Source organism: Anomaloglossus baeobatrachus, chromosome 5 (assembly GCF_048569485.1).
Source record: "Anomaloglossus baeobatrachus isolate aAnoBae1 chromosome 5, aAnoBae1.hap1, whole genome shotgun sequence".
NCBI classification, from domain to species: domain Eukaryota; kingdom Metazoa; phylum Chordata; class Amphibia; order Anura; family Aromobatidae; genus Anomaloglossus; species Anomaloglossus baeobatrachus.
Genome location: NC_134357.1, coordinates 591,910,043 through 591,922,947, shown reverse-complemented (window position 1 = coordinate 591,922,947; position 12,905 = coordinate 591,910,043). Strand labels below are relative to the sequence as shown.

Genomic DNA, 12,905 nt, shown 5'->3' with positions numbered 1-12,905 from the left:
TTGATTGGCTGCTGTAGTGACGTCTGTTCCGCTCCAGGACGCGCGCTTTACGCAGAACTACAACTCCCAAAAACCTTGCCCCACATAAAGAAACCGTTTGATGACGTCCCTGACTGGTAACCAATCATCAGGCAGAATCGTCCAACGTGTTATTTCTATTTTGTGCGCGGCTGTGAGAGGTAAGAAGTGTCCGCTCCAGAGTGACTGTCCGCTAATAATGTCCGTTATTATCAACTGACTCACACGGCTCCTCCCCTGTACATTATATACAGCTCCTCCCCTGTACGTTATATACAGCTCCTCCCCTGTACGTTATATACGGCTCCTCCCCTGTACATTATATACAGCTCCTCCCCTGTACGTTATATACAGCTCCTCCCCTGTACATTATATACAGCTCCTCCCCTGTATATTATATACGGCTCCTCCCCTGTACATTATATACGGCTCCTCCCCTGTACATTATATACAGCTCCTCCCCTGTACGTTATATACGGCTCCTCCCCTGTACATTATATACAGCTCCTCCCCTGTACATTATATACGGCTCCTCCCCTGTACGTTATATACAGCTCCTCCCCTGTACATTATATACAGCTCCTCCCCTGTACATTATATACGGCTCCTCCCCTGTACGTTATATGCGGCTCCTCCCCTGTACATTATATGCGGCTCCTCCCCTGTACATTATATACGGCTCCTCCCCTGTACATTATATACGGCTCCTCCCCTGTACGTTATATACGGCTCCTCCCCTGTACATTATATACAGCTCCTCCCCTGTACATTATATACAGCTCCTCCCCTGTACGTTATATACAGCTCCTCCCCTGTACATTATATACAGCTCCTCCCCTGTACGTTATATACAGCTCCTCCCCTGTACATTATATACGGCTCCTCCCCTGTACATTATATGCGGCTCCTCCCCTGTACATTATATACACCTCCTCCCCTGTACGTTATATACAGCTCCTCCCCTGTACGTTATATACAGCTCCTCCCCTGTACGTTATATACAGCTCCTCCCCTGTACATTATATACAGCTCCTCCCCTGTACATTATATCAGCTCCTCCCCTGTACATTATATACGGCTCCTCCCCTGTACGTTATATACGGCTCCTCCCCTGTACGTTATATACGGCTCCTCCTCTGTACGTTATATACGGCTCCTCCCCTGTACGTTATGTACGGCTCCTCCCCTGTACGTTATGTACGGCTCCTCCCCTGTATGTTATATACGGCTCCTCCCCTTTACGTTATATACGGCTCCTCCCCTTTACGTTATATACGGCTCCTCCCCTTTACGTTATATACGGCTCCTCCCCTGTGCGTTATATACGGCTCCTCCCCTGTGCGTTATATACGGCTCCTCCCCTGTGCGTTATATACGGCTCCTCCCCTGTACGTTATATACGGCTCCTCCCCTGTACGTTATATACGGCTCCTCCCCTGTACGTTATATACGGCTCCTCCCCTCTGTATGTTATACACGTCTCCTCCCCTATACGTTATACGCGGCTCCTCCTCTACTTGCGTCTCGCCCCTTGTCCCATGGCTGGGTCTGGCCCCTCGACCCCTTTCTGGGTTTGGTCCGTCGGCCCTTGTCTGGGTCTGTCCCCTCGGCCCCTTTCTGGGTCTGGTCCGTCGGCCCTTGTCCGGGTCTGGTCCGTCGGCCCCCTTGTCCGGGTCTGGTCCGTCGGCCCCCTTGTCCGGGTCTGGTCCGTCGGCCCCCTTGTCCGGGTCTGGTCCGTCGGCCCCCTTGTCCGGGTCTGGTCCGTCGGCCCCCTTGTCCGGGTCTGGTCCGTCGGCCCTTGTCCGGGTCTGGTCCGTGGGCCCTTGTCCGGGTCTGGTCCGTGGGCCCTTGTCCGGGTCTGGTCCGTGGGCCCTTGTCCGGGTCTGGTCCGTGGGCCCTTGTCCGGGTCTGGTCCGTGGGCCCTTGTCCGGGTCTGGTCCGTGGGCCCTTATCCGGGTCTGGTCCGTCGGCCCTTGTCCGGGTCTGGTCCGTCGGCCCTTGTCCGGGTCTGGTCCGTCGGCCCCTTTCTGGGTCTGGTCCGTCGGCCCCTTTCTGGGTCTGGTCCGTCGGCCCCTTTCTGGGTCTGGTCCGTCGGCCCCTTTCTGGGTCTGGTCCGTCGGCCCCTTTCCGGGTCTGGTCCGTCGGCCCTTGTCCGGGTCTGGTCCGTCGGCCCTTGTCCGGGTCTGGTCCGTCGGCCCTTGTCCGGGTCTGGTCCGTCGGCCCCTTTCTGGGTCTGGTCCGTCGGCCCCTTTCTGGGTCTGGTCCGTCGGCCCTTGTCCGGGTCTCCAGCACTCATGCATCACTCCTTAAAGACGACCTGTCTCCTTATCAGAAGTGGACAGTGTTCGCTCTTCCCACCGCTCTCCATGTTTTCCAATTTTTAAAACCTCCAACATCTGATTCCAGAGAGGAGGACCCCTTTATTTACTGCTATTTTCATGTTCTTCACTAGGGGGTGTGGCCTATGGGGGTAATTATGCAGAACACTAAGGACACGCCCCAGAGGATCCTGTGATAAGAATGAATCAGGTCCTCATCTTGGATAAGCTTGCGTTTGTACAAGTGAAGGGATCGATAATGACCTGCTCCTTCTCATTTTTCAGGCAGAAGACATGCCGAAATGTATTGTGAAGGGCTGCCAGCACTCCTCCGGGAGGAAGACCAGCACCCCAGGAGTGGTTCTGCACCCGTTCCCCAAAGACTTGGTCTTCATTAAGAAATGGCTCCTGCAGACCAAACAGGACTTTGGTGACCTCGACATGTTTGCTCAGGGAATCTTGGAAGGAAAGATGGGCGTTTCTCGGATTTGCTCCGTCCATTTTGCCCCAGAATGTTATTCTTTGTTTGGGTCAGAGAAGGTCCTTCTGGACGGTGCTATTCCCACCATATTCCCGGATCGGGACAAACCAGCCACCGGAAAAGCGACTGGCTTCACCCCTGTCCTACAGACCCCTGTCCTACAGAACGTGACCTTGCCTATAGGTTTGTGGACTAACAACGTCTCGGTGGTTTCTGGTATGGCTCAACCGGGACCGGGCGTTACATTTTCTCAGGACAATATTGCAGTCACTAACGCTGTTGGGGTTAATTCGAGGCTAAAAAGAAAGCCCAATAAACGTAGAAAACCACCAACCAAATCTTCTCATCCCGCCAAGTCCCGCTGTAATTTACCAGGCCTCGCGGGCACAATTTTCCCTGACTTGTCACCTGGCAAGGTAAACAAAGGTGTCCAGTGGCCAGAGTACGAGACGAACGTGAGCGGAGAGGCGTGGAAGATTCTGCACGACCATTACTACAGAATGCCGTCTGGCATCCGGTATCAGGACATCGACTGCTACTCGCTCCTGAAGGACTACATGGTGGACTGTGGATTTGTGAGCTACTCTGGAGCCTCTTATTGGGAGAGTGAACTGGTACGTTCCCCACGGGTGGAGGTCTTGGAGATGTTTGGTCACGTTGGTCACTTTCTTCCGTGTTTTCTTCCCCATAGTTCTCGATGCTGCAGTGCGTGGCCAGGTTTGCGGCGGTGAATCGAAGCAACAAAATAAAATCGGCAAGAAACCTACAGCAAGCCGTGGAGATCATCTCCATGTTGTCTGGAGAGGTGAGAATTTTGGATGCTCATGGATGATGTTGAGAGGTTTTCCCAGCTATTACTAGAGATGAGCAGATCCATTTGTGCAGCCGAAGTCCTGGTCCGTGGACAGGAGCCTCGTGAGTGTCCTGAGCTTCTGGGTTTCCCTATAAGGCCTCACCAGCCCAGGTCATCAAGAGTCTTGGATCCTGGAGGTGAGGAGCCTCTCAAATGTCCTGAGCTTCTGGGTTCCCCTATAAGGTCTCACCAGCCCAGGTCATCAAGAGTCTTGGATCCCGGAGGTGAGGAGCCTCTCAAATGTCCTGAGCTTCTGGGTTTCCCTATAAGGCCTCACCAGCCCAGGTCATCAAGAGTCTTGGATCCCGGAGGTGAGGAGCCTCTCAAATGTCCTGAGCTTCTGGGTTCCCCTATAAGGTCTCATTAGCCCAGGTCATCAAGAGTCTTGGATCCCGGAGGTGAGGAGCCTCTCAAATGTCCTGAGTTTCTGAGTTCCCCTATAAGGTCTCATTAGCCCAGGTCATCAAGAGTCTTGGATCCCGGAGGTGAGGAGCCTCTCGAATGTCCTGAGCTTTTGGGTTCCCTTGTAAGGTCTCACCAGCCCAGCTCATTAAGAGTCTTGGATCCCGGAGGTGAAGAGCCTCTCAAATGTCCTGAGCTTCTGAGTTCCCCTATAAGGTCTCATTAGCCCAGGTCATCAAGAGTCTTGGATCCCGGAGGTGAGGAGCCTCTCGAATGTCCTGAGCTTTTGGGTTCCCTTGTAAGGTCTCACCAGCCCAGCTCATTAAGAGTCTTGGATCCCGGAGGTGAGGAGCCTTGCGAGTGTCCAGAGCTTCTGGGTTCCACTATAAGGTCTCACCAGCCCAGGTCATCAAGAGTCTTGGATCCCAGAGGGTAAGGAAAGTCGTGTGGCTCCTGTCCACGATCAGAGCTTTGAACCGGGGTTACGTAAAGTGATCCACTCATCTCTAATCTCAACCTAGTACTGGATGGATTCCTGCGGATCTTGCCGCTGCTACTCCTTAATTATCAGAACGGGGGTCCAGAGCCCTTTGTTCTTCCTCTGTACACACTGGATGGAGTGGTGTCCTAACATGCACACTTCTCCTCCATACACGCCATATATACATGCTTCACGGACCCTCCAGTCACAGGCTTAATTGTCCTAGTGATATGCGGGGATCCCCAGCCAGCGGAGAGGTGATTAATATATTATATGTTCCCCATATTTAGGAATGGGTGATCGTGAACAGGAACTCCATCGATAAAAGTGTGCACCAGCTGACCGGAGAGGTGAGCGGCCGTCCAGCCGAATTCGAGACCTCTAGCTGTACCCATATAACATGACCTTGTGTTTCTCAGTGTCCAGTGAAGTGTGACGACGTGGCGGTGTACTTCACGACCGAGGAGTGGGACTATATAAACGAGCACAGGGCGGACTACCAGGACTTTATTACTGACCCAGTGACTGACACGTGGGAAGTCCCCGAGCACTGGGATTCTGGTAAGACGTGGCTCCGTTGGGGTTGAGACATTATGGGATCTTTCTACAATGGGTGGTGGGCACCATTGAGCCGCATCGTCGTGTGTTTGAAGCTTTCATTGAGACGAGAGGCTAAAACTTTGCTCTGTTTTTGGATTTGTTAGATACCATGACTGCGGAGGAGGTGGAAGTAAAGGAAGAATTGGTTGAGTATGCTGAAGAAGACGACATCGAAGAAGAAGAAGAAGACGACGTGAAGAATCCTCCAAAGCAAGTGGACTCCTCAGACTGGGAACCAGGTAGCGCGGTGGAATCAGAGAGCGAGGACTCTGAGGACAGCTATGACCAAGGTAAAGAAGAAGTCGATGAGAACCCCGTGAAAGAGGAGGTTCAGCCTCATCCGTGTGACCAGTGCGCAGAGACCTTTGCCGACGACGAGGCTCTAGAGACGCACAAGATGACCCACGTGGAGAAGTGCGAAGACTGCGAGGAGGAGTTCACCACCAAAGCCGAACTGATCAAACACCGGGCGGAGAACCACGCCGTGAAACGCTTCGCCTGCACCATCTGCGGCATCCAGTACGACTACAAGTCCCAGTTCATCATCCACCAGCGGGCGCACACCGGAGAAAAACCCTTCGAGTGCGAATACTGCGAGGCAAAGTTTGGTTACAGGAGCACTCTACTTCTCCACGAGAGGAGACACACCAACGGAAAACAGTTCAAGTGCACCAAATGCGACAGACGCTTCGACAAAAAATGTGATATGATCAAACACGTGAAGAAAGCCCACGAGAAGACACAAGCCACGGGAAAAGCTCTCAAGTGCAGTTTATGCAGCAAACGGTTCACTAGAAGAAGTGACATGACCAAACACGTGAAGAAGGACCACGACTCGAAAAAGAAATTCAAATGTCGCAAATGCGGGAAGATATTTGCGCAGCAATCGTCTCTCGAGAAGCACACGTGGGAGTATCACGTCAACTGAAGGCGTTGTGTGCCTCACAAACCAGACCGGAGTTTATTTCTGTTGTTACTTTGTTTTTAGCTTAAATGCCGCGAAAGAGAGGCCACGCCAAGAAGAAGCAACACAATGGTGGAACTGTGGGAAGACGTTTCAACGTGGAAGTGAGACAGCAGCCACATGGGTGAACGCCACAATGGTGCCTTATTCCTGGAGCCCACAGGGAGACACTTGTCACGTGAAGGCGGCGGTGGCCACTTCACGCCCAATGAGCGCTACCCCTGTCCTGTTCACGTCATGTTTCGGCCGCACGTCGTGACTGTTGATCGAAACTCACAATAGAGCCGTTCACTATAATGAGGTCGACTGTGTCACTTTGTGCTCCACCTGGCCCCTGTGATAAACGTGGGCTACTACCCAAAGGTGTCCACCTAAACGAGGGCCACACGCTGCCATAACAAAGGCCAGGCGGAGTACACAGTGCCTCCATGGCTCAATATAAGGAAAGGCTCTGATGGGGTTCGGATGAAGCCCAAATCCTCTTTCTTGGATGGTCTAGACGAAACCCCTGCTGAAGTCACAAATGTTTGGCCAAAACGTGATGTGAACAGGCCCTAAAACCAGCAGTACTTTTTGCCTTCTAGGTTTTGGTTTTGCTCTATAGCCCAGACCCTTGGCTAATAGAATAATATCTTGGCTACCGGTCTCTACTACATTCCACCCTGATCCTTCCTTGTTGAAGGTCTTCTCTTTTTCTTGGGTTGGGTGCTATTAATAAACTCGAGAGCTATGTCTTTATATGGCCAATAAGCCGCGTAGATATTTGACCACCAGGCTTCCAGTAATGATGGGCAGGACGCTGATGACCCTCCTTCTACCTCCTGACATCTCGACGCCTCATCTGATTTGTAGGACGGATGTGACATCGTTGCGACATATGACATTGCGTTGGGATGTCATCAGGTAGGAGAACGGCAGTTTTATCCGCAGCCACGGACGACCAACTTGGCTGCTAAACCAGGGTTCGGTACCAAGTTTTGTTCTGGGTTGGGTCCACCAGATTGTTGCCACATCTTGTCGATACTGCGCTCCATCGTGGCATCGAGCCAAGGATGAAGTGGGACCTTCAGGAAGTCATGATGTTGGGTGTAGGCTCCAATACGGGACACCTGACAATGTATATAGTGTATATACTTCTTTCAACTCTTAGGACTTCTCTTAATGTTCAGTTTCTATCACACGACACTGGAACGAAGATGTTTTATACGTTTATGAAATTTGGTTAATAAATCTTTGTCCCAAGAATTGGGCACCATGTTCTGGCTCCTCACAAGGTCCCTCGTTCTCATTTAGCACAAGGATTTATCTGGGATTAAAAAAAAAAAAATCATGGTGGCTTTCATCCAAAAACAGCGCCATACCTGTCCTTAGGTTGTATGTGGTATTGCAGGTCGGCTTCACTGGCTGTGAGCTGCAATATCGGACATAACCCGTGGAGGGTAAAGCACTGTTTTGTGTAAAGGAAAGCAGCCATAATTCTTCTGACCATCCCCTTTAATAAAGTTACGGAGGTCCTTCAAGGCTGAACGAGCTGGAGAACCTGCACCTCTGGGAATAGGAGATTCTGCTCCAAGGATGAAGGAGCTGGAGAACCTGCTCCTCTGGGAATAGGAGGTCCTGCTCCAAGGATGAAGGAGCTGGAGAACCTGCTCCTCAGGGAATAGGAGGTCCTGCTCCAAGGATGAAGGAGCTGGAGAACCTGCTCCTCTGGGAATAGGAGGTCCTGCTCCAAGGATGAAGGAGCTGGAGAACCTGCTCCTCTGGGAATAGGAGGTCCTGCTCCAAGGATGAAGGAGCTGGAGAACCTGCTCCTCTGGGAATAGGAGGTCCTGCTCCAAGGATGAACGAGCTGGAGAACCTGCACCTCTGGGAATTGGAGGTTCTGCTCCAAGAATAAATGAGCTGGAGAACCTGCTCCTCTGGGAATAGGAGGTCCTGCTCCAAGGATGAAGGAGCTGGAGAACCTGCTCCTCTGGGAATAGGAAGTCCTGCTCCAAGGCTGAACGAGCTGGAGAACCTGCTCCTCTGGGAATAGGAGATTCTGCTCCAAGGATGAAGCAGCTGGAGAACCTGCTCCTCTGGGAATAGGAGGTCCTGCTCCAAGGATGAAGGAGCTGGAGAACCTGCTCCTCTGGGAATAGGAGATTCTGCTCCAAGGATGAAGGAGCTGTAGAACCTGCTCCTCTGGGAATAGGAGGTCCTGCTCCAAAGGATGAAGGAGCTGGAGAACCTTCTCCTCTGGGAATAGGAGATTCTGCTCCAAGGATGAAGGAGCTGGAGAACCTGCTCCTCTGGGAATAGGAGGTCCTGCTCCAAAGGATGAAGGAGCTGGAGAATCTGCTCCTCTGGGAATAGGAGGTCCTGCTCCAAGGATGAAAGAGCTGGAGAACCTGCTCCTCTGGGAATAGGAGGTCCTGCTCCAAGGATGAAGGAGCTGGAGAACCTGTTCCTCTTGGAATAGGAGGTCCTGCTCCAAGGATGAAGGAGCTGGAGAACCTGCTCCTCTGGGAATAGGAGGTCCTGCTCCAAGGATGAAGGAGCTGGAGAACCTGCTCCTCTTGGAATAGGAGGCCCTGCTCCAAGGATGAATGAACTGGAGAACCTGCACCTCTGGGAATAGGAGGTCCTGCTCCAAGGATGAAGGAGCTGGAGAACCTGCTTCTCTTGGAATAGGAGGTGCTGCTCCAAGGATGAATGAACTGGAGAACCTGCTTCTCTTGGAATAGGAGCTCCTGCTCCAAGGATGAATGAGCTGGAGAACCTGCTCCTCTGGGAATAGGAGCTCCTGCTCCAAGGATGAAGGAGCTGGAGAACCTGCTACTCTGGGAATAGGAGCTCCTGCTCCAAGGATGAAGGAGCTGGAGAATCTGCTCCTCTGGAAATAGGAGGTCCTGCTCCAAGGATGAATGAGCTGGAGAACCTGTCTCAAGTCATAGCATGCATCTTTTGAGCTCTAGCGACCACTAATTTCCAGAATGAAGGAGGTACTGCACGCCATAGCCCCCCCCAAAACACCCTGGCACTATGCTATGGCAAGGGTTGGGAACCTTTTTGGCTGAGCGAGCCATGAACGCCACATTTTAAAATGTAATTCCGTGAGAGCCATACTCACGAGGTGGGATCGGCAGCAGTGGTGGAGCGGCTTAGAAGGTTCCAGGAGGCAGGGTAGGCGATGCTGTGGGCACGGCTCAAGAAGGTCAGTGTGCGGAGGGTCGGCAATACTGCTGCGGGCGCCATTAATCTGCCGGTGGGCTGCTTTGCATCCCCCGCAGTTGACGAGATCGACTTCAAGAAAATGACCGTGGAGCATGCGCAGATCAGCGTGATGGACTTGAAGAAAATGGCCGCAGAGTCCTATCTGCACACGCGACGCATCCACGGCCATTTTCTTGAAGTCGATCTCAGCTGTGGGAGATTCAAAGCAGTCCGTCGGCAGATCAATGGTCTTTTCCGCCGCGACACCCCACAAGTCCGCAGAATCGCTGACCCTGCGCCACCACTGCTGCCCCAGTAAGCCATATGCGGTTTGTAAGACGCACCCCCATTTTTCCCCCAGTTTTGGGATAAAAAAAAAAAAAAGTTCTTACCAATCGGAATTAAGTTTTTGTTTTTTAACTGATTAAAGATTGGTCTGCGAGCCAGATGCAGCCATCAAAAGAGCCACACCTGGCTCGCGAGCCATAGGTTCCCGGCCCTTGTGCTATGGCCTTGGTTCTGAAAATCAGTGGTGGCCAAAGTCCAGACTCTGAAGTTCGGTCTCACTATCATAGTCCTAAGTGTCCTCTCGTCAGGTGCGCATCACTCCCCTTCCTATTTGCCAAGAAGCGGTGCGCTCCTGAAGATTGACAGTTCGGACCTCCAGTGTGGTCACAGCACTGGTCCTTACTGGTCTCCAATACTGATGGCAGAGGTGGTGTTACGTCTGCAGCATCGGAGGATTACAGAGATTAGCTGGAAGCTGGCCAACTTCAAAGCGGTGCAGCCTCTAAAGTGTGACGGTGACAATCGGCGAGCGTAGAAGACCGGCCACCCTAAGACCACAGAGGTGGCTGGTATGCTAGGCAATGAGCAATACAGGTCTATAAATGGACCATGTTCCATCTCGAGAAGTCACCGAAGCAACTGCCAGCTCCACGTTCATGGAGAATTCCACCAGAAAGTCTTATGTCATAGCATGCATCTTTGGAGCTCCAGCGACCACTAATTTCCAGAATGAAGGGGGTACTGCACTACATAGCCCTCCAGGACACCCTGACACCATGCTATGGCCTTTGTACTGAAATCAGTGGTGGCCAAAGTCCAGACTTTGAAGTTTGGTCTCACTATCAAAGTCCTGCGTGTCCTCCCTCTCGTCAGGCACGCACCGCTCCTCCTGTTTGCCAAGGAGTGGTGCGCTCCTGAAGATTGACGGTTTGGACCACTAGTATGGTCACGCCGCTGGTCCTTACTGGTCTCTAATGCTGATGGGAGAGGTAGCGTAACTTCTTCAGCAGCGGAGGATCACCAGCGAGTTAGCTCAGATCTGGTCAACGTCAGACTGGTGCCTACAGAATCTAAAGCATAAAGCTGACAATCGGCACGCGTAGAAGACCGGCCACCTCAAGACCGCAGAGGTGGCCGGTATCCTAATGAATGAGCATACACTTATATATACACACTTGGCCGACCATTCTCAGATTTTGGGGTTAATATTGGATCACTTTATTTTCGGAAAATAAACGGATTTATTGAACATTTCTAACATGTAGAGAAGATTTCTGTTTGGATGTAGGGGGCACCACCAGGGTGACGGTCAATGATGCCCCACGATGGATATTAACCAGACCCCTCACGATCGCCTGATCTTTATCCACCCGTTATCATTGACCCAGAATGCAGCGTTCAGGGGCTCGGAGAAGTTTACATAGAAAGTGTGTAAGTGTCTGATGGGGTCACACAGCTCGTAGAAGGACAGTCGGCCGGCGTCGTAGTCCACGTGTACCCCATAGTGGTTAGATGACACACTGGGAAAGAGCTGTACGTCTTTACCGTCGTGTCGTACAGAGTACTCGTCATGCCATCGACAGAAGCACCAGGACTTCTTATTGTTCCCAATCCATGACTGGTCCCCTTTGGTGTCCATACTGGGATACGCCATACCCACCATCCAGTATTCCGCGACGCTGGCCTCCACTTCCCAGTAATGTCGTCCTGAATCAATTCCCTGGATGCTGAAAACTTGATATTGTTGGAATCTCCGGGGTGTTTCCCTCCGGCGTTGACTCACCACCGACCACATTGCGGATGTCAGGTCCTCAGTAACGGCCACGTTATTGGCAGCCGTGGATTTATCCAGTAATATCTCCGGAGACTCGATTGGGTAAAAGTCCTCCTTTGCTTTGGTCATAATGTCGCCTAGACCATCAAATAAGATCAGAGCCATGAGGAAATGGTCCAGACTCCCAGCGTTGTGGAGTTCTTGGTCATTTTTCTCTTCGACATCGCAGAAGTCCAGCACCTGGCTTTTTAGGATGGTTACTGCATCGGTGGAGCTGAGAAGCTTTTCACTGTGATGGATCTTTATGGACAACTCTTCCTTCCGTATCTCCAGCTGCCGGATCAGGTCGGAGATGGAGGCCAACGCCTGCTCCTGCTGCCTGGAGATCTCACTCAAGACTTTGCACTCCAGATCCTCCAGCTGTCTCCTGATCTCAGAGAAGACTGCTGTCACGCTCTCTGTGAGACTGGTGGCTTTGTCGGGGATCTCGTCCTTCCGTGTCAGTAAATTCTGGATGTCTTGGTCGACCTTTCCTCTCTTGGCGTCCAGTGTTTGGAGGACACGTTTTAGCCTCTCCTTCTTCTTCTCGGTGGCCTCGTGTAGTGGCTCCAGCCGGTGCGTCCTGTGCGTCTCAGCCAGGCAGTACACACAGATACAACTCTCCTCATCGTGGCAGTAATACTCCAGGATCTTCTTGTGGATGGAACACTTTTGCTCCTCCAAGAGGGCGGAGGGCGCAGTTAAGACATGTTCTGGAGACTTGATGTGGACTCGCAGGTGGTCATCACACAAGAAGGCCTCACAATTCAGGCAGGTTTTCACAGCAGGAGCGCAGGAATGAATGCAGTATGAACAAGGAATGACCGGCGGCTCCTCCAGAGCAGACATCAGGTGCAGGTTGATGTTCTCCAGAGCTGCGCTCTTCATGGAAGGACTTTCCTCAGGTTCTTCCTTGTATTCAGGAGCGGAGTTGACTTCAGACCCCTCCTCTGTGGTCAGCACTCGATCGATGCACTTGGGGCAGAAGTTGTGCTCCATAGTGACTGCATCTGTGTACAGGGTCAGGCAGATGGAGCAGACGGAGGTCCCTGGGGCCGACGCCATCACTGAAGCTAGGAAGAAGAACCAGGAAGTAGCCTGCAGCCTCCTCCCGGCCGGCCTCTGCACAGAGCAGGTCACAGCCTCCTCTTCCCGGCCACAGCCTCCTCCCAGCCACCAGCTGCACAGAGCCGGTCACAGCCTCCTCCCGGCCGGCCTCTGCACAGAGCCGGTCACAGCCTCCTCTTCCCCTGTGATTTCCAGGGAATCTCTGCTGCTCTCCAGGCAGAGAAGAGTCTAAAGTCTCTGCTGTAATGAGCTGCACAGGAGGCTGATTACACCAGAGGCGGAACCGCAGCTTAACCGTGTGCACTCCGGGGAGGATTAGATACACAGCTCAGCAGACAGTATCATACAGGAGAGGATTAGATACACAGCTCAGCAGACAGTATCACACAGGAGAGGATTAGATACACAGCTCAGAAGACAGTAT

The 12,905-nt window shown here is 52.3% G+C and overlaps 2 protein-coding genes across 2 annotated transcripts; one reads left to right on the top strand and one right to left on the bottom strand.

The window, feature by feature from the left end:
• Nucleotides 1-86: 86 nt before the first annotated feature.
• Nucleotides 87-7,378, top strand: LOC142312511 (uncharacterized). Its single transcript, XM_075351475.1, has 6 exons — nucleotides 87-179; nucleotides 2,622-3,431; nucleotides 3,509-3,622; nucleotides 4,844-4,903; nucleotides 4,973-5,114; nucleotides 5,258-7,378. The coding sequence occupies exons 2-6, from the start codon at nucleotides 2,631-2,633 to the stop codon at nucleotides 6,079-6,081; spliced, it is 1,941 nt and encodes a 646-aa protein (XP_075207590.1). The 5' UTR covers nucleotides 87-179; nucleotides 2,622-2,630; the 3' UTR covers nucleotides 6,082-7,378.
• A 3,425-nt stretch (nucleotides 7,379-10,803) lies between these two features.
• Nucleotides 10,804-12,611, bottom strand: LOC142312513 (E3 ubiquitin/ISG15 ligase TRIM25-like). Its single transcript, XM_075351479.1, has one exon. The coding sequence runs from the start codon at nucleotides 12,476-12,478 to the stop codon at nucleotides 10,946-10,948; it is 1,533 nt and encodes a 510-aa protein (XP_075207594.1). The 5' UTR covers nucleotides 12,479-12,611; the 3' UTR covers nucleotides 10,804-10,945.
• Nucleotides 12,612-12,905: the final 294 nt, after the last annotated feature.